The sequence below is a fragment of the Octopus bimaculoides genome, chromosome 9, assembly GCF_046866305.1.
Source record: "Octopus bimaculoides isolate indiv1 chromosome 9, ASM4686630v1, whole genome shotgun sequence".
NCBI lineage: Eukaryota > Metazoa > Mollusca > Cephalopoda > Octopoda > Octopodidae > Octopus > Octopus bimaculoides.
Window position 1 is genome coordinate 92313022 of NC_142936.1, and position 21061 is coordinate 92334082.

Consider the following 21061-nt stretch of genomic DNA (forward strand, 5'->3'; position numbering starts at 1 on the left):
CATCATTCCTAATAGCTTGTATGATGGGATGGTGGGAGAAAAAAAAAAAAAGATTAATCGGTTGAAAGTTAGCGTTTCTGCTGTTGCGGCTGTTTCTTCAGGAGTTATAAGTGAGATACAAGCTTTTAGAAATAATAATAATAATAATTTTACTATAGGCTCAAGGCCTGAAATTTAGGGTGGGGGATAGTTGCTTAGATCAACCCCAGTACTAAACTGGTATTTGTTTCATCAACCCTGAAAGATGAAAAACAAAGTTGACCTCAGTGGAATTTGAACTTGGAATGTAAAGCTGAATGAAATGCTGTGAAACATTTTGCCCAATGTGCTAAGGGTTCTGCCAGTTTGCCACCTTAATATTATTAATAACAATCCTTTCTATTGAAAGCACAGGGCTTCAAATTTGGGGGAAGGGATCAAGTCAATTACATTGACCCCAGTGTGTAACTGGTACTTATTTAATCGACCACGAAAGGATGAAAGGTAAAGTTAACCTTGGTGCAATTTGAACTCAGAACGTAGCGATGGGCAAAATACCGCTAAGAGTTTCGTCCAGCGTGCTAACGATTCTGCCAGCTCGTTGCCTTAATAGTGATGATAATAATAATAAAGATAATAATGATAATAATTTCTTTATTAAGTACTAGGGTCTTACAATGAGATTGGGGAGATTACAATAGAATGTAGGATTATACGAAAGTGTGTGAACAGGAAAATAACAGTAATAATAAATTTGAACAATGAATAATTCCCCAAAAGAGGGAGAATTCCATGGGCCCCTCTGGGGGAAACCTCACAAAACCATGGTTATAATAATATTAAGGGGGTACAAATGACCATGGAATGCATCTAGAAAGTTCCCCTCTAATGTACAAGTCCGGGCAAGGTTGTTTATGGAAGATCAGTTTGCCATGTATACCAGCCTCCCCTCTACACACCACTGAGTGGGGACATCAGGCTTCGATGGTGCTTTTTATGTGCCACTAATAAATAGTAGACCGACACAGTCAGTGATGTCAGTCAGCGGGCTACGCTGTTCGGGCCAGCCCCGCAGAGATGACGAAATACGTTGTGAAAATAAGGGGACATAACAAGTTTCCATTCTGCAGATCCACTTACAAGAGAATGGTTATCCTGGAACTGTAGGAGAAGACATCTGCCCATGGTGTGCTGTGCAGTGGGATTGAACTTGAAACCATGCAGTTGGGAAGCAAGCTCCTTAGCCACACAAGAAGCGTGTCTATACCTATAGCCACAATCATTCAATTTAAAAACAACAAAAAAAAAAAAGTTTTATTAATCTCTTTAATTAGGCAGCAACATAATTATACCCTCTTGTGTGCACACACACGTGTACACACACACGTGTACACACACTTGCAACTGTCCTGTATACACGCATCCATGTATATGCACACACACACACACACACACACACACACACGTATGCAGTTCTGACACTTTTGTTGTGTTTGCTCCTGTTAGTTTTATTGCTTGGTGATGTTGGTAGTTATTGGGTGCACTTCAAATTCTCTTTTATTCAGATTAGCTTCATTAGGAGGAGCAGGTTCAAATCCTGTGGCTATCTACTGGCAACGTTTTTTCATAGGCGTGGCTCTGTAGTAAATAGTTTGCTTACCAACCACATGGTTCCAGGTTCACTCTCACTGCGTGGCACCTTGGGCAAGTGTCTTTTACTATAGCCTCGGGCCGACCAAAGCCTTGTGAGTGGATTTGGTAGATGGAAACTGAAAGAAGCCCATCATATGTGTGTGTGTGTGTGTGTGTGTGTGTGTGTGTGTGTGTGTGTGTGTGTGTTTGTGTGTCTGTTTGTCCCCCTATCACTTCTTGGCATCTGCTGTTGGTGTGTTTATGTCCCCGTAACTTAGCAGTTCGGCAAAAGAGACCAATATACTAAGTACTAGGTTTACAAAGAATAAGTCCTGGGGTTGATTTGTTTGACTAAAAAGGCAGTGCTCCAGCATGGCCACAGTCAAATGTCTGAAACAGATAAAAGAATATCTTTCCATTTTTTGTTCAAAACAAAATAGGGTTTGATTTTAAGTGTTGGCTGCTTTTCCTAGCAGATTGAGTGACCCCATAGTTGCCCCTTCATTGGCTCACGATGCCAGCAGCTGTATTAATACCACAGATGATGTTGATGGTATTTGGTGGTCGTTGGTTAGGGTGCTGGTTGGAGGTTTACTGGTTACGCTTAGTTTCGTCTGTTGGTTTTAATATTTTGCCGTCGGGATGTCAAATCATCAGATTTATAAACAAGCCTTTTGTTTTATTATCGACTCACAAACCTCTCTCGGCTTAACAAGAACCTTCAAGAACAGGCAGGTAGCTCCGTTAGTTCATTTGTCGTTTGATTAAGTTCGTTAGTTTTACAGCTGGTAATTTTTGCTAATACTTCACACACACATACACTCCTCCCTCTCTCTCTCCCCCTCTCTCTCACACACACTTGTATACATCCTTATTGCTTGGTTGGGGGGTGAAGTCATTAGAATTATAAAGTATTATTTCCCATTCTGGATGTGTGTGTGTGTGCATGTGTGTTTTTATATTTGTAGTGATCTATTTTATGTGTGCGTGTATATGTGAGTGTTTTTTGTGTAAGAGCTTGTGTGTATGTATGTGTGCAGTTGTGCATGTGTATGTGTATATATATATATATATATATACATATGATGGACTCTCCCGTTGTTAGACCGACGTATGAGGGTTCGACAATTTCATACCAAACAGTCACACCAGTGATTTTTGTTTATAGTGATCAAATGTTTGTGTAGACATAAGCTCACTCCCCCCATCAGATCGACATCACCTGTACAGGTGCAACTGGGTGCCACATGTCAGATGTCGAAATGATCACAGAGCAACGTGAAATGAAGTGCTTTGCTCAAGGACACAACACAATGCCCGGTCTGGGAATTGAACCCATGAACTCACAGTGTTGTGGTCTTGAGCAAGACACTTTATTTCACGTTGCTCCAATTGACTCAGCTGTAGAAATGAGTTGCAATGTCACTGGTGCCAAGCTGTATCGGCCCCTTTGGCTTTCCCTTGGACAATATGGGTGGTGTGGAGAGGGGTGGCTGGTATGTATGGGTCTTCCATAACCAACCTTGCCCAGACTTGTCCCTTGGAGCGGAACGTTTTAGGTGCAATCGCATGGTCATTCATGACCGACGGAGGTCTTTATATATAAAGCTTTATCTAGTTCTGTCCAACTCAATGACCTGTTCCCATTGTTATTAACCCTGGTGATATTTGTTCTCTTTTGTGATGGAATGTTTAAGTGTGATGCTGTTCTTCCTTCCACTTCATAAAATAAACGATGATACAGATTATTTATTTACTTCTTTGCCACAAAGCTAACACAAATACAAGGCATTAAGAATTCACCAGCAAAGATGAGATACTTTGAGGAAATGTACCAAAATTCCACATTTGGGCAAAAAGGAACAATGCAATACATATAACCTCATATAAATATGTCTGTCCATTGGTTTACCTGTCCATCTATATATCTGTCCATATATCTATCTGTCTGTCTGTCATTCTACCTTGCTATCTGTCCATCTCCATCCATCTATTTCAGCACACACACACACACACACACACACACACACACACACACACACACACACACACACACACACACACACACACACTCTCTCTGTCTGTCTGTCTGTCTGTCTGTCTGTCTGTCTGTCTGCCTCTCTCTCTCTGTCACCAAAAGTCATAATAAAATGTCCATATAAATATTTGTATCCATTTATCTACATACATAAAGGTGGTGCTCCAGCATGGCCGCAGTCAAATGACAAACAAGTAAAAGCATAGAATCATAAAAGCATACCTGTGTGTATATGTATGCACACACACACACACACATTCGCGTATGCATTTATCTTAGTGTAGGGGGGTTGGGTTCTGTCTCTTCCTGTAATACCTTCAGCTTTGTCTTTTATTCCCCAGAATGCTCTTATCACCCCCTCCCCCACTCCTTCCCTATTTAGCAACGAAAATGACAAAAACAATAACGACAATATTAATAACAATATTTCTCTTCTACACCCAGCAAAAAAGAAAAACAAAAAGAAAACAAAAAAAAAAAAGAAAGAAAATAATGAATGTTTGAATTAGAAAGCCATAACAATAACATAACCAAACCAGCATTGACCAGAAGTCTTTGAATGGAATAAATAAATAAATAAATAAGACCAAATGTTTGACAAGCTTTAGAATACGTAGCACCAACTGGAAACAAAAGCTAAAATACACTCCATGCCTTTTCCAGTATGTCCAGATGTATGTATTATGTATGTATATACAAGAGTTTCTTTACCAACCTGTTGGTCATTTGTGATATATTTATATATATTTATATATATATCATGTACATACATACAGAACAATCAAGAAAACAAGCAAACATCAATGAATCAATATACCTTTTGGTCTTATAAACCTAAATATATATATATATATATATATATATATATCTATGATGATGATGATCATCATCATCGTTTAACGTCCGCTTTCCATGCTAGCATGGATTGGACGATTTGACTGAGGACTGGCGAACCAGATGGCTACACCAGGCTCCAATCTGATTTGGCAGAGTTTCTACAGCTGGATACCCTTCCTAACACCAACCACTCCGAGAGTAGTGGGTGCTTTTACGTGCCACCGGCACGAAGGCCAGTCAGGTGGTACTGGCAATGGCCATGCTCAAAATGGTGTATTTTACGTGCCACTTGCACAGGAGCCAATCCAGTGGCACTGGCAATGATCTCGCTCGAATGTGAGGCCCAATTTTCGAAGGTTGTGCCTCACCACCTCATCCCAGGTCTTCCTGGGCTTACCTCTTCCACAGGTACCCTCAACTGCTAGGGTGTGGATATATATATATATATATAAACTTTTCAAAAGATTTTATCAGTGGCCAGCATATTAAAAAATACCTTTTAAGGTGAAAATTATAAACAACTTATTTATAAGGGCAAAAGAAAAAAATTTCTATGCTAAATATGTCGAGAATAGACTTTGAATTGTCAATAACCACATAATTTATTCATCACTATAAGCACATCAATTAATTATATTTGGTTATTGATGATTTAAAGTCTATTCTCGGCATATTTGGCATAGAAATCTTTTCTTTTGCCCTTATATATATGTATATATATGTATGTATGTATATGTATGCATATATATGTATATATATATATATATGTATATACATGTATGTATGTATATGTTTGCATATATATGTATATATATGTATATATATATATATGTATGTATATATGTATGTATATGTATATATATGTATATATTTAATGTACTTGTGTTTTAGGTTGTTACTTGTGGAATGGTTACATTGTATTGTTTATATAAGTAATGTGCAGGTGTGGTTATATGGTAAGGAGTTTGCTTCCCAACCTCATGGATCTGGGTTCAGTCCCACTGTGGTATCTTGGTGAAATGTCATGTATTATAGTCTTGGGCTGACCAAGGCCTTGAGAGTAGATTTGGTAGACCGAAACTCAAAGAAGCCTGTCATATCTATATATATATATATATATATATATATATATAATCTACCTACTACATATGTTGAAAAATCAGTGCGTTTGTTTGTGGCGTTGTTAGCTAACTCCCCCTACATCGCTTTATTGATTTTGATGACACTTGATACATGAGTAGAACTCATGTCTGGAAACCTCATGACACATTAGATTGTTGAAAAAATCGATAATACGTCCCCTTGGAGGGACCTTTATATCTACCTCTTATAACTATTTTTTTAAAACACCCAAGGGAAATAACCCATAGCATCAGTACAGTATGTATAACTGCTGTCATTCACAGAAAAAACTATTGTTTTACTGTGAGAAAAGTGTAACTGAAAATGCAGAATTATCGTAGTAACGGGCATTCAAAAAAGTATGTATGTATAGAAATGTATGAATGAAATCTTTAATGTTTAAGATTCAAATTAAGGAAATGCAATAATAATGTTTAGCAGTTCAAAACTGTGAGTAGTGAAATGTAGAATTAGGTCGGCTGATCTCGAAGGAGACACAAAACACACACTCTTACATCCATACATACATACACTCTTACATCCATACACACACACACACACACACGTGCGCGCGTGATGGGCTTCTTTCAGGTTTTATCCACCAATCCACTTGCAAAGCTTTGGTCGGCCTGGGGTTATAGCAGATACTTACCCTGGGTGTCATACAGTGGGACTGAACCCAGAACCATCTGATTGGGAAGCTAACTTCTTACTACACAGCTGAAATTACACACACACACACACACATGTATATATATTTTTGTGTATATATTGTATGAGAGAGTAGCAGGAAGCATGGTGTTGGTATTTCATTTATTTCCTATCCACAATCGATTCAGCGATTGATAATCAAGTTCGATTAATAATCGCAACTAATGAAATATGTTTGATGAGATTGATCAAGGACTGCTTCATCAGACAGAAAGCTGGGGCTCACCGCCATATACACCCATCTTTGCTCTATTTCTTGCTTGGCTTCCATACTCTGCTGGATATTGGATATATTACAAAATCACTGTTTATGATATATATACATCTCTATGGGCATGCATGCGCGCACACACACGCACACACACGCACACGCACACACACACACACAAACACAAACACAAACACATACACACACACACACTTTTTTTGAGAGTGATATGATGCTTGAACAACTTCCTCAAAACAAGTTGTATGGGAAGTGTTTTAAAATATAACCTGATTGACATATATGTGTGTGTGTGTGTGTGTGTGTACATGTATTTGTATATATGAATGTGTGTATATATGTGCATATATACAAACGTATATGTTTGTGTGTGTGTGTATATGTATATATATATATATATGGTGGTTGTCTCCTCCTTATGCAGTTTCTGACCACCTCCTGTACCTACACCTTAGCACCATCATGGCATCTGATGTGGCTTGTTAAACCAGACAAGGTTTTTAAAAGACACCTACATAGATTGCATATCCGATCTGGACCACACATATACACACACATGAGAGCTTATGGTTATATATATATATATATATATATATATATATATATATATATATGTATATATATATATATATATATATATATATGCAGAGGGTGTGTAATATGTCAATATACCTGTTTGAGCTTGGCTAAAATAGTTATTTGATGTTTCCATATATCTATGGAGATACTTTGTGTGTGTGTAGGCGGAGTATATTGTATTGTTTTATGTTGGTTTGTCTATCGTATGTATATTTCCGTTCAGTCGTAGTTGTAGTAGTAGTAGTAATAATAGCCGAAGCAGTCGTTGCTTAGCCCCAGGTGAATCCAGACGGAATACACCTGTGATCAAATGTGTCGCAGCTATGCACACCTTGTCGTTTCTCTCAGGCATTGCAATTCAGAGATTTTCCTACCATGTGGCTGTGTGGTTAAGAAGCTGGCTCGGTAACGACATGGTTCTGAGTTCAGTCCCACTGTGCAATTGTCTTCTACTGTATTCCTGAGCTGACCAATACCTTGTGAGTGATTTTGGTAGGTGGAAACTGTGTGAAAGCCCATATATGTGTGTTTGTTTTGTCAAGAAGCTTCATTTTCAATCACAGGTTCCGTCTCACTTCATGGTTCATTGGACAAGTGTCTCCTGTTATAGCCCCAAGCTAACTACTGCCTTGTAAGTGGATTTGAAGTGCAGAAGCTTGTCATGTATGTGTGTGTGTGTGTACTCTATCTTTCCATTTTTGAGTCAGCAAATTGTGTGATTTGAAGAGAATTTGACTGCTTTTTCTAGCAAATCAAACAGCCATGTAAAAGTCCTGTCTTTGTCTCCAGGAGTTTCTACATTGGTTCTGTGTGTGTGTATGTGTGTGTGTTTGTAATTAAAGCTCCTCTTGCTATCTTGCTAATTTTCTAATTTTACCTGACCGATTCTGTGTTGTCATAGCAACATGACAACATGAAAGGAGAATGAAACAGTTGAAACCTGCTTCTTTTATGCCATGTTGTGTTTTATGTCCTGCGTTTTGTGAGCAAAAGCTGTTTCGGTTTCTAACAGCATGAGTGTAACCAAACACACACACACACACACTCACACACACACACAGCATGCTGTTGGTTATGGCAACGAGTGTTCCGTTTGATCTCAGCAATGGAACAGCTTGTTTGTGAAATTAACGTGCAAATGGCTGAGCACTCCACAGACACACATACTCTTCACGTCGTTCTCAGGGAGATTCAGTATGACACAGAGTGTGACAAGGCTGGCCCCTTTTGAATTACCGGTACCACTCATTCTTGCCAGCTGAGTAGGACTGGAGCAACGTGAAATAAAGGGCCTTGCTCAAGAACACAACGTGCCGCTGGGATTTGAACTCAGAACTTTACAGTCGTGAGCCAAAAGCCCTAACCATTAAGCCACATACACACTCACACTCAAAGTGTTTTGGTCTGTCTTTTGAGCGATGTGTCTTTGATCAAAACTGCCCTGTGGTATTTATTGTGTCAGTGAATAAATCGGCAGAGTTACAGTGTCAGGCAAAAGCTCTTGTGATATTTCTTTTGGTTCTCTGCGTTCTGAGTTCTAATCTTACCAAAGTCAACTTTGTCTTTCATCCCACCCTGCCGTGGTCCCAATATGTACATGCTATTATTTATAGCTTTATGTGCTTCGAGATCTGCTGTTCATAAAAAGAATTATTCCATGTTCTCTTGAAAGTTCAGTAAATTTTATGATGTCAGCTAATATATAGATATATATATGTGCGTGTGTATATTTGTAAACAAACCCGAAGGCTGTAAATTACGGAGAAGAGTGACACACATAGGTCCTTTTTAATAAAATTATTTATAACTATAATTATGTATTACATGCTTCATTGAAAATTACTGAACCTAAACAATTAATCATATATAAATAATATTATAGTTATTTTATATATATATATATATATATATATATATATATATATATATATATATATATATATATATATATATGCATATATATATATATATATATATATATATGCATATATATATGCCACAGAACTTCCCCAAACTAGACACCAATAATTGTTAGCATGCCAGGCGAAATGCTTAGCAATATTTTGTCTGCTGTTATGTTCTGAGTTCAAATTCCACCGAGGTTGATTTTGCCTTCCATCCTTTTGGGGGTTGATTAAATAAGTACCAGTTATGCACTCGGGTTGATGTAATTGACTTATTTTCTTTGTCTGTCCTTGTTTGTCCTCTCTATGTTTAGCCCCTTGTGGGCAATAAAGAAATAAATATCACCACCATCATTACCACCACCATCATCACCACCACCATTATCATCACCACCATCACCACCATCATCATCATCATCAACATCAATCAAAAACTATATAATGAAACCAAAATTGAAGCAAACAAAAAATGCAAAGCATGTTCATACTTGAATATGAAAAAAAAAAATTGGAAATGAATTTGGTGGGGATGGGGAGGGTGGGGGCTATTAATGAATGAAAGATCCACGATGGGGGGGGAGTAGGGAGTGATAGGGGAAGCCCCCCACTCCCTTCACCTCTGCTTATCTGAAGGAATGATGCTGGTGCTGGTGCTGGTTGTATGTATAGTGTAGTCTTGGTGATGTTGCTGTTTAAGGTACTTTTGTGACAGTGTCTACCTGGGGGTAATGTACTGAAAACAAACTGTTTTTGTAGCACATGCTGGCCCCTTACCACACACACACACACACACACACACACACACACACTTGTCAGAATCTGTGTGTGTGCAAGTGTGTACTTGAGCATTGGTGTTTGGCTGTAGGACTGAATGTGTGTAGGTGTTGTGTGTGTGTGTGTGTGTCCATATGTATAGAACTGTGTGTATGTATGACTTTTTGTGTGTGTTTGAATTTGTAAGCATATGTATATACATATCTCTTTCCTTCTCTCTCTGTCTCTATGTGTGTGTGTGTGTGTTTGTGTTTCTACAAGTCAAACTGTTAAATTGTGATTGTGTATATCCACACACACACACACACACGTTTCATTCCCAAAGTGTAGGTCAACCTGAAGTTATAGAAGACTAGATGTGAGTTTCATAAACTACAAAATATAAGCATCCTCACTACCACACCTGAAACGTATCTGTTATAACTGTTTATCTTGATTTGAATGTATGGTGAAGGTATTTAGAATGTCCAAACTTATTTCTGCAAATGTGCGAAGCACTGATGCTGATCATAGTTCAATCAATAAGCGTAGGAGCGAGGTAAATGCAGCATAAATAGGTGGTGTCAGTGAGGCCCCCATTTAAGCGGCCCCTTCAGAAATTAAACCTCCTTATGATACTCTCTGGGAGTTCATTGTATGACATTCATTGTCATTGCTCTGATTTGGTCACCAATGCCATGTATTTAGTTTAAAATGCCACCGGCATAGGAACCAGTCAGGCGGCACTGGTAACAACCACGCTTGAATGGTGCTTTTTACATGCCACTGGCATGGGTACCAGTCAACCAGCACTGGCATCGACCATGCTTGAATGGTGCTTTTTATGTTCCACCAGCACGGGAGCTAGTCAGGTGGCACTGCATATATAGTGCAAAAACACTGTTGTTAGCCATCACAGCAGATTATGATGGCTAATAAAATAGAAATAAGATTTTAAAATTTCTTATTTCTGTTACTTGCATGATTTGGGAGTGCCATCTCAGAGTGTCTGGCCATGTTGCTTGATTTCTTGAGTTAGACCCTGCTTACCATGTCCTTTTTATTGAGGATTATGGTTTGAAGGCATGTAAATAAAATTGTTTTTACCTCGATTTGCAATCAGGTACCACCAGCCGATTGATCAATTCTTCACCCATGTTGTCACGACCTCTCTATCTCCACAACTCATGTCTGTCCCTGCTAGCGTCCCCAGGAAAAAGCAAAATGCAGGGAAAAACTCGTCACTTCCAGTCTTCCTTCCACCACATGCTTCCCTGATCTAAAGATCACCACTACCCTGTTCTGTCTCGTAATCATCCATCCACCTGGTGAGGACGATGTTCCCTTAGAGATTTCTGTAGGGTCCCGGGGCCACCTTCCTCCTCCCCTTCATCATTGGAAGAGCTAACCACCCTTCGAATATCCAGGATGTGACACGGCATTCCATCCACTTATACATTATTCAGAATACTGATTGCATATCTCCAAAACCAAAAGTCTTGGTCTCCTGTCATTGCCTCTGTGAGGCCCAACATTCGAAGGTCATGATTCACCACCTCATTCCATGTCTTCCTGGGTCTACCTCTTCCACAGGTTCCTTCCACAGTTAGCGTGTGGCACTTCCGCACACAGCTGTCCTCATCCATACAAAATTTGTGACCATACCAGCGCAGTCGTCTCTCTTGCAGCCCACATTCGATGCTTCTTATGTCCAACTTTTCTCCCAGGGCACTCACACTTTGTGTGTATGCACACTGACATTACACATCCAGTGGATCATACCAGCTTCATTTCTTTCAAACCTAGGCATCTTTAAAGAAATTCTTTTGGCAATACGATGGTCATCTCAAGACTATTCTGGTTTCTTAAAATAAAAAAATATGTTTCCAGTCAATTGCCATTTTTCTCCGTTTTTTTCTTACGTTTTTAGTTTTGTTTTCCAATAATTGTTTTTTTCTTTTACTCTTAATTTTTTTTTTGTTAAATTTTAATTTCCAAAACTAATTTCTTTTTTTTCTTTTTTCTTTCAGCTTCAAAGTTTGAAGGATGAATATGAAAGGCAAATGGAAGATTTGAAACAAGAATTCTATAACGAACGGATTAAACATGTTAGAAGCAATACTAGTGAGAGTCAGACCAGTGGCAGCAGCGAGATGGACGAGGGATCGAATGGAGCTGTTGACAATAAACAGGAGCAAGTGAGTTTTGCATTTCTGGTTCTCATAGGATTTTATTGGTACATATACTCTTCACCTTTCACTTGTTTCAGTCATTGGACTGTGGCCAAGCTGGGGCCCCAGCTCAAAGGGTTTTGAGTCAAAGAAATTGACCTCAGTAATTATATCTTTTTTTTAAAGTTGTGGGTTTCTTGTACCAAAATCACTGAGTTTTATGGAGACATAAACAAACCAACACCGTTTGTTATGCAGGAAGCAATACACACTCACACACACACACACACACAGACACACGACAGGCTTCAACACAGTTTCCATCTACCGAATTCACTCACATTTTGTTTAGTTGTTTATTACCAGAATAATAAGTCATTAAGTGCAGGGAAATATCCTGCCTCTGTGTTCTTAGAGTTATGCCAAGTCATTGTTCCTGGAATTGATACATTTCTTTATATTGATCCTGGGATGATGTGTAACTGCCATTGGGTCATCCAGGTGTACAATTATTAATAATGGGACACTGGGCCTATCGCAAATTTTTTTTTTCTCCACGAGATTTCCGGGCCCCAGTAATGAACTCATTTGCATACAGCCAATCAGAGTTCACCTTGACCTTGTTGTTAAGTTAACAAAGGTTGGCATTTAAGAACAGTGTTGTAAGCCGACCAATCGCCAAGTTATGCCTGATTTTAGGAGACAAGGAATTAGATAGATTTGCATCTATACCTATTGTCGGATTTTGTTAGTGTCCCATATGGTAAAAATGTGGATGGGAAAAATGTGGGTAGAGGGGAATGTGCTAGCAACCCTCTCCACTTACTTTTTTTACAAAGTAAACAACAACACAAATAACTATACAAAGGCAGCCATGGTTGAAACAAGAACAAGAACAACAAGCATTATTAAAACAGAAAAGAAGAATGGTCACTCCTAACCCAAGTGACCTTATCTTATCACCCATCGCTTGTTATACACTGATAAATTAGTTTGATAGTTGAGCTCTAATTGGCTGTATGCAAATGAGTTCATAGCTGGGGTCCGGAACTCTTGTGGGAAAAAAATTTTTTACAAGCTTATCACACACTGAGGAGCAATGGTTATAGAGGTGGGTTGGGAGATCTAAATTTTGTAATTTATCACTGACAAAGGGAGGTAATAGATATGTGTGTATGAGAGCATTCACGCATACACTCATGCATCCATGCACACCACACAGATAGAAAGATTGCACATAATACATACACACACTCATGCGAGAGAACCTCTTCTTGGGAGCACGGCCTGCTAGAAATAGCAGCCAAATCACCATCACTTCATACCCATCTCTTTTAGAAAATGAAAAATTGAATAATGCTGTCCCAGATTCCTTGGATATAAGGGCAAAAATACGGTAGTAGTCACAGCTGGAGTGCTTGTGGCCATAAGTCTAAATAAGAGTAGCCTGGGACTAATGAGCATTGTAATACTCACATGTTATCACACTACAAAATATCATACACTTAGACATTATAGCCTGCACCAGCGTTTCTCAACCGGGGTTCCCCAGCACCCTAGGGTTCTGCAAAAAGTTTCTAGGGGTTCCACAAGAAAGAATGAGATTAAGCTAATGCTAATTTCAACTCATATATGTGTGTGTGTGTATTTATCACGTGAACTACGATCAAAAGAATAGGAGAAAGATACAGTATATAATTTTTTTTGTGCAGGGGTTCCTTGAGACATGTAATTTATTTTAAGGGTTACGCAAGGGTAAAAAGGTTGAGAAACACTGGCCTACACAAATCCAGTTTTGAAACTGGCTTGCATGGAGCAAGGGAAATAACTTTGCAGTATGTCAGGTGAGCTAGTCAAGTGGAATATTTATAACGATAATAATGAAATTACTGTGTATAGTGCTCAGGTGCACTACAACTCATCAAAGATGCACGTACAGTACATAGAATCATGTACAAAAGTCAGGAAAGGGAACAGTGTATGAGTCATGATATACAGGTGTGCATGCGTATGGAGGGGGTCAGATATCTGGTGTAGTGTTGGTGAATTTCAGGTAGCATTGAGGTTTTAAAGGATGCAATGTCTCAGCAACTAACAACTGATGCAGGTAGTTTGTTCCATGCTTCAGTAACTCTGAGTGTGAAAAAAAATGTTTCTAAAATTAAGGGAACTGTGCTGTTTCCTGACTTTGTAGCCATGCCTACATGTGTTAGACACATGGAGCTCAAAAAGGTGCTCAAAGTGGTTGTTGATGCAATGGTTAATAATTTTGTGGGTGTTTACCAAGTACCAAGTCAGTTGCCAGACGTCGGAGCTTCAATGTAGCTATGCCCTGGGAAGTAAGGTGTTGAGAGTATGGTAGATGCCTGATGGAGGGGATTTGCTTGGTTGCACCTCTCTGAACAGTTTCCAGGAGGTCAATGTCCTGAGCACGATAGGGGTTCCAGATGCAAATTTCAAGTGTGGCCATACCATAGCCAATATACAGCCTTAAATGGATAGCTGGAGAATGGCTGGCAAAGGTTTTGCTGAGTGATGCCAAGACACCCTCGGCTTTCTTGACAATTTTAGAGATGTGCTTTGTCCAGCACAAATCATTGCTGACAGTAATGCCCAGGTCACGTTCACAAGAGAAAATCTTGATATTAGTGTTGCGGAGAGAGTATGTGGACGCTGTGTTTTTCCTCCCTAAATGCATGGTGGTACACTTGTCCACATACACACATGTGTGCATGTGAGCGTGTATATCATTGTCAACTAAATCTGTTTCCTGTGCTGACATGGGTAGGACCATGATATATAGTGCATATATATATATATTTATATATATATATATATATATATATATATATATTCCTGCCTTTCAAGGTTGATAAATGAAGCACCACTCCAGCATGGTAGATCTAGTTGTATGTTTAGGGTTTTGGGCAGGTTGCTCGGCATTTTAATGGTGATGACATTGGTGCTAAGTGTTTCCCTTGGGTAATGTCAGTGATATGGAGAAGCAGGGAAGCTAGCATGCATGGCTAATGATTGGTTTTCGAGAACAAAAAAAAAAGGGGGGCAAGTAGCTCCTTCTTTTCTTGAAACACTTGGAGGTCCTATGGAACCCCTGCCAACTCCTAAGATACCGTCATCTCCACTGTTACTGCCATGGGCACCCACACTAACCACTGCAACCATTCCTTCTATTTTGCGCTGGTAATTAATTTAGCACCACCGTCACCACCACTATTACTACTTCTGCCACATCTATAACAACACCATTAGAAATACTGCTGCCACCACCACCGCCACTACTTTCACAGCACTACTACTACTACTACTGCTGCTGCTGCTGCTGCTGCTACTACTACTACTACTACTGTTGCTACTACTGTAAGGACAAACATCAGTGTTTATTACCACTAGCACCACCACCAGCACTACTTTCACAGCATTACTACTGCTACTACTACTACGACTACTGCTGCTGCTGCTACTACTACTACTGCTGCTACTACTGTAATGACAAGCATGAGTGTTTATTACCACCAACACCACCACCTCTGTCAAAACAACTGCAGCAATTTCAACATCAACATGATGATGCTGAGACTGATGATGATCGTTATCATCACTGTACACAGCCGAATGAAGAGTTGAGGCCTTGGGCAATGAACAGAAATCCACTTTAATCTGCTACATTAAGTGGTACACACACACACACACACACACACATGCACACTGTGTATACATGTAGGTTAATCTCTTGTGAAACCCACTTACAGCTGTTTAGTTGTGCATCAACTTGTATTAAGCGGATCAGGGATGAAGTCCTCCTCATCCCACCTGGATAGGATGGTAGTCTGTAGCAAGTGATTTCCCATCTCTTCATGATTTCTCCTCACACAACAAGGTAATGTGAAGTTAAACATGTAGAGTTCAGGGTTTTGCTCCCATGACAGATACACCATGGAAGGTCGACTTTGCCTTTTATCCTTTCGGGGTTGATAAAATAAGTACCAGTTGCAGACTAGGGACCAATGTAATCGACCCATCCCCACCTCCCCCCAAGCTGCCCTTGTGGCAAAATTTGAAACCATTCTTCTTCTTCTTCTTCTTCTTCTTCTCCTTCTCCTTCGTCTCCTCCCCCTCCTCCTCCCCGCCTCCTCCTCCTCCTCCTCCTCCTTCTTCTTCTTCTAACTGAATTGGATACCTTATAATCCTTTCTAATATAGGCACAAAGACTGAAATTTTGAGAGTAGGGGTTAGTTGGTTACAGCAACCCCAGTGCTCGATTGATACTTAATTCATTGACCCCCACTGAAAAGGCAATAGGCAAAGCTGACCACGGCAGAATTTGAACTCAGAACGTAAAGACAGACAAAATGCCACAAAGCATTCTGTAGGCATTACGTCCTGCGTGCTAACGATTCTGCCAGGTTGCCACCTTTAGATCCAAATCTGATGGTTCACAGAGAACAGACATGATCAGGTGAAAACAACAAAGACCCTCCCCACCACCACCACCACTGCTACAATCACAGTAAACACTTTGCTAAAATAACAACAACAACAAAGCATGTTACATAAACAATTAAATCAAGATTTTATAATAAACGAGCTTGTACTCAAAAGTCAATTTTTACCCTGGCTGGGTGTTACGAAGAGGAGGGTGTGGGTAGAAGGATCGGTGGGTGTGTGTGTGTGTGTAATAATCTCCCTCTTTCTAACATTACTATCTACTCCTGCCATATCTTTTACACACACACACACACACACACACACACACTTCTCTTAGTAATCCCTCTCCCCGCCCCTCTTGACTTTCTTAGCTCTGTGACAACATGGTGTTTTTTTTTATTCTATGTTTATAATACTTTGGAAGTTAATCGCATTGCACCAGGTTTGGGAGGTTATGGAGAGGGGAGAGCAGATAATCTTGTGTGTGTGTGTATATATGTTTGTGTGTGTATGTATCTATATATGTGTATATATATGTATGTGTGTATATATGCATGTGTGTCTCTCTCTCTCTCTACACACACATATATATATATCTATGTATATATATATATATGTGTGTGTATATATATATGTGTGTGTGTGTGTGTGTGTGTGTGTGTGTGTGTGTGTGTATGTTTAATCTTTTACCTGTTTCAGTTATTGGGTTGTGGTCATGCTGGGGCACTGCCTTGAAAAGTTTAATCAAACAAATCAACCCTAGCACTTATTTCTAATGTCTAGTACTTATCCTAGCAATCTCTTTTGCCAAACTGCTAGGTTATGGTGATGTACATAAACCCACAATTGTTGCCATGCTCACACACACATACACACACGCATTGGGCCTCCCCATATTTTCTCTCTATCAAATCCATTGACAAGTCTTTTGTCAGCTGAGGATTGTAGTAGAAGAAACTTGCCCAGGCTGCCATTGAGTGGGACTGAACCTGGAACCATGTGGTTGTCAAGTAAGCTTCTCAACCACCCAGCCACACACATAAAAACAAGAAACGACCGTCGAAATGGCTTGGGCAGTACATGAAAGTCAGTTTGATTTGTGGTACCCTACGTGAAAGTCAGTTTGATTTGTGGTACCCTACATGAAATCAGTTTGATTTATGGTACCCTACATGAAAATCAGTTTGATTTGTGGTACCCTACATGAAAGTCAACTTGATTTGTGGTACCCTATTTGAAGCACAAGTGCCTTCTCCCAGTTCTTGCCCCCAGTCGACAGCTGCCTGGCCAGTCTCGACCCATTTGGTGTTGCCTGTTTTGCCACATTCAATCTCCTTTCATGAAATATGAAAAGACAGAAATCATAAAGTAAATAAAATAACACAATAAATATAAAAAACTATAACATGTTCTGATTTTCCTCTCTGTTTGTCTGTTTTGGTGAGTTTAATTATGGATGAGGTTTTCCCCTCTGTGTTTTAAGTACATATATTGTTTTCATTTTACGCCCACTTACCAATGCTGGCATGTATGTATATATATATATGTGTGTGTGTGTGTGTGTGTGTGTGTGTGTGTGTGTGTATGTGTGTGTGTGTTATGAGGGGAGTGCACATATACCTGTGTTTTGGCATGACATGTGCTTGTGTGCAATAAACTTCCATCTAATAGATTTGTATTATTAAAATGATCATCTATAGCTTTTGTATATGTGTGTGCATAATTATATAAACGCATACATTTATGTAAGTAGTTCGTCTTCACAAGTGCGTACACACTGACATTTTATGTGTGTGTGTGTGTGTGTGTGTGTGCTGGCATGCACTCACACACACAGTCCTAACCTGTTCATTTGTATGCTCAACAATGAAAGAAAAAAAAAAAGAAACTTGTCCAACATATACCATTCTCCTTATGTATGTATTAAACAGATTCTGGATGAACTGCGCAAGGACCTTACCGAGGACCAGCAGCACAAACTGGAGCTGGTCATCTCACAGATTGTCAAACAACATAAAGCGCATCTCGACCAACTCACCTCACACTACAAGGTAAGTGCCACTCTCCTCTCTCTCTCTCTCTCTCTCTCTCTCTCTCTCTCTCTCTCTCTCTAATTCTCAATTTTTGTTTGCTTATTCACACACACACACACATTCACTGATTTAAATCTTAATTATAACTGGCTTAACTTACATCTACAATCTCTCACTCATTTACATAAACATATACACATATACACATTGTAGCTGTCTGACTCCCTCTCTCTCTCTCTCTCTCTCTCTTACACACACAAGGTACACTCATACACCTCTATTTCATCAGCTTTATTTTACACACACACACACACACACACACACAATTGCATGGATTATAAATATATAAACAACTTATATATATATATATATATATATATATATATACATACACACACACACACACACACACAGTTTCCATCTCGCACACATATGTACACACTCAAAACCTATACACACATATACACTTATATATGGGAACACAGTTACATATTTTTCATAACCATCTCTCTCTCACACACACAAACAGCACACACACGCACACACACACACACACACACACACACACACACTTATTTACTTCAATGTTTCTCACACCCATCACACACACACACACACACACACACTTATTTCCTTACTATGACATGTGCACACTTCCATATATACATATATCTATCTCCCTCATAAGCCTCACACACTCTGCTCTTCCCGTACCTCGTTGTCCTCCTCCTCCTGTACCTTCAGCTCCAGTAAAAAAACACCACATGTTGAGTCCTCCATAATAACATTGATGTTGATAAACTATGTTTATTGTGATGCTGTTCTGCCAGCAATGGACCACCTTAGCAGTGTCACCATCATCATCATCACCATCATCGGTGCCACCAACAAAGAATGATAGCCATCTTAGCTTTCACAAAAGTCTATTGGTATATGAAAATGGTCAGTCTGTCACTCACATTCTTGCACTCTCTCTTTCTCTCTCTCTTTGTGCTTCTCTCTGTCTGTCTATCTGTTACTCTCTCTCTCTCTAGTTCTCTGTGCCTTTCTCTCTGTCCATCTGTCTCTCTCTGTTTCTCTCTCTCTCTCTCTCTCTCTCTCTCTGAGTGCTTCTTTCTGTCTGTCTATCTGTTACTCTCTCTTTCTCTCTCTCTCAGTGCTTCTTTCTGTCTGTCTATCTGTTACTCTCTCTCTTTTTTTCTGTCTGTCTGTCTTTCCTCTTCGCTATTTATTATTATTATTATTATTATTAATTGTTGTTGTTGCTGTTATTGTTGTACAGTGTCTGTTGTATCTTCTTGTTATTATGTTGTTGTTGTACATCGATGTTGTTCTCCCAGCTGCTGCTGCTGATGTTCTGATTTAGCCCCAGGTCAACCTTGTTCAAGCAAAGCTGTGACCAAAGACATCCCGACCATGACCAACCTATTTTTCCCCTATGTGCAGGAAGGCAGGATTACATTAGCCTCTCTGTTCTTTTTCTAAGATGGTAGGGTGTGAGTGGAGGCTGATTTGGCTGCTATTTCAAGCAGAATCAGTGACCTTGAAGAGCTTCTCACATTAGTTTGTGTCGTTGTTGTATGTTGGTGATTTTATTTGTTGTTGTTGCTCATCTTTATCAGTCCTGATCTCCTCCAATACAGTTTCAATCCGAAGCATTCCAGTTGTGCCCACCCAGTCTGTATATCACACATAGTGCATCTTGGACTACTCCACCAAATTTGTTATTTTAAAGATTAAAAAACAAAACGAAAAAAGAATTATTCAGGTCACTACCTGGAATTGAACTTGGAATCTTGGGGTTAGTCGCCCGCACTCTTAACCACTACGCCATATGCCCGTAAAACAAGTCTTGATAAATAGACAACAGAAGGGAATGATTTGAGGAAGATTTGTTTGTTGCCTCTAGCAGATCAAGTAATCACTCTGAAACTCCTTTGTTCATTCATGATGTGTTGTTGTTGTTGCTGCTGATGATGATGATGTTGTGCTCCATGTTTGTGTATTTATTTATATTCTGCATCACTCTGTCAAACTACTTATCTTCATCATCATCATCGTTCAACGTCCGCTTTCCATGCTGGCATGGGTTGGACGGTTTGACTGCAGACTGGCAAGCCAGGAGGCCACACCCAGGCTCCAATCTGATCTGGCAAAGTTTCTACAGCTGGACGCCCTTCCTATCGCCAACCACTCCGAGAGTGTAGTGGGTGCTTTTTAAATGCCACCAGCATGGGAGCCTGTCAGGCGGCACGAGCCTGTCAGGTGGCACTGGCAATGACCATGCTCATCTATTTTAAATCATAATGCATTGACCATTTTTGTTTGATTAACTGTATTTTAGTTTTGATTCCATGGGATTGAGCCCTGTCTATGTACGTGTGTGTGGAGGGGCGTAGGCAGGGTTAAGGGGTTTAAGAAGTTTTCTTTATGTGAATCGAGTCCTTAGTTCAGTCTCACTTCACTGTGTAGCATCTCGGGCCTGTATCTTGGGAATGAATTTGGAATGGGAGCAAAATGTGTTGGAAATCCCTCAGATGGACTGTACCTATACTGAAAGGGTCAGTTGGCCCCTTTTTATACATACACACACTCACACTCACTATGTCACATTGGTTCTACCTGAAAAC

The 21061-nt window shown here is 39.6% G+C and overlaps 1 protein-coding gene across 40 annotated transcripts in view; it reads left to right on the forward strand.

Moving 5' to 3' along the window:
- LOC106868309 (uncharacterized) overlaps positions 1-21061 on the forward strand; it is a 311641-nt gene that overhangs the window by 99065 nt on the left and 191515 nt on the right. For all 40 annotated transcript variants that reach the window (XM_089358046.1, XM_089358048.1, XM_089358049.1 and 37 more), the window contains 2 exons: positions 11812-11979; positions 18330-18449. In XM_089358046.1, the coding sequence (XP_089214172.1) occupies positions 11812-11979; positions 18330-18449 (288 nt within the window). The remainder of the gene's footprint in view (positions 1-11811; positions 11980-18329; positions 18450-21061) is intronic.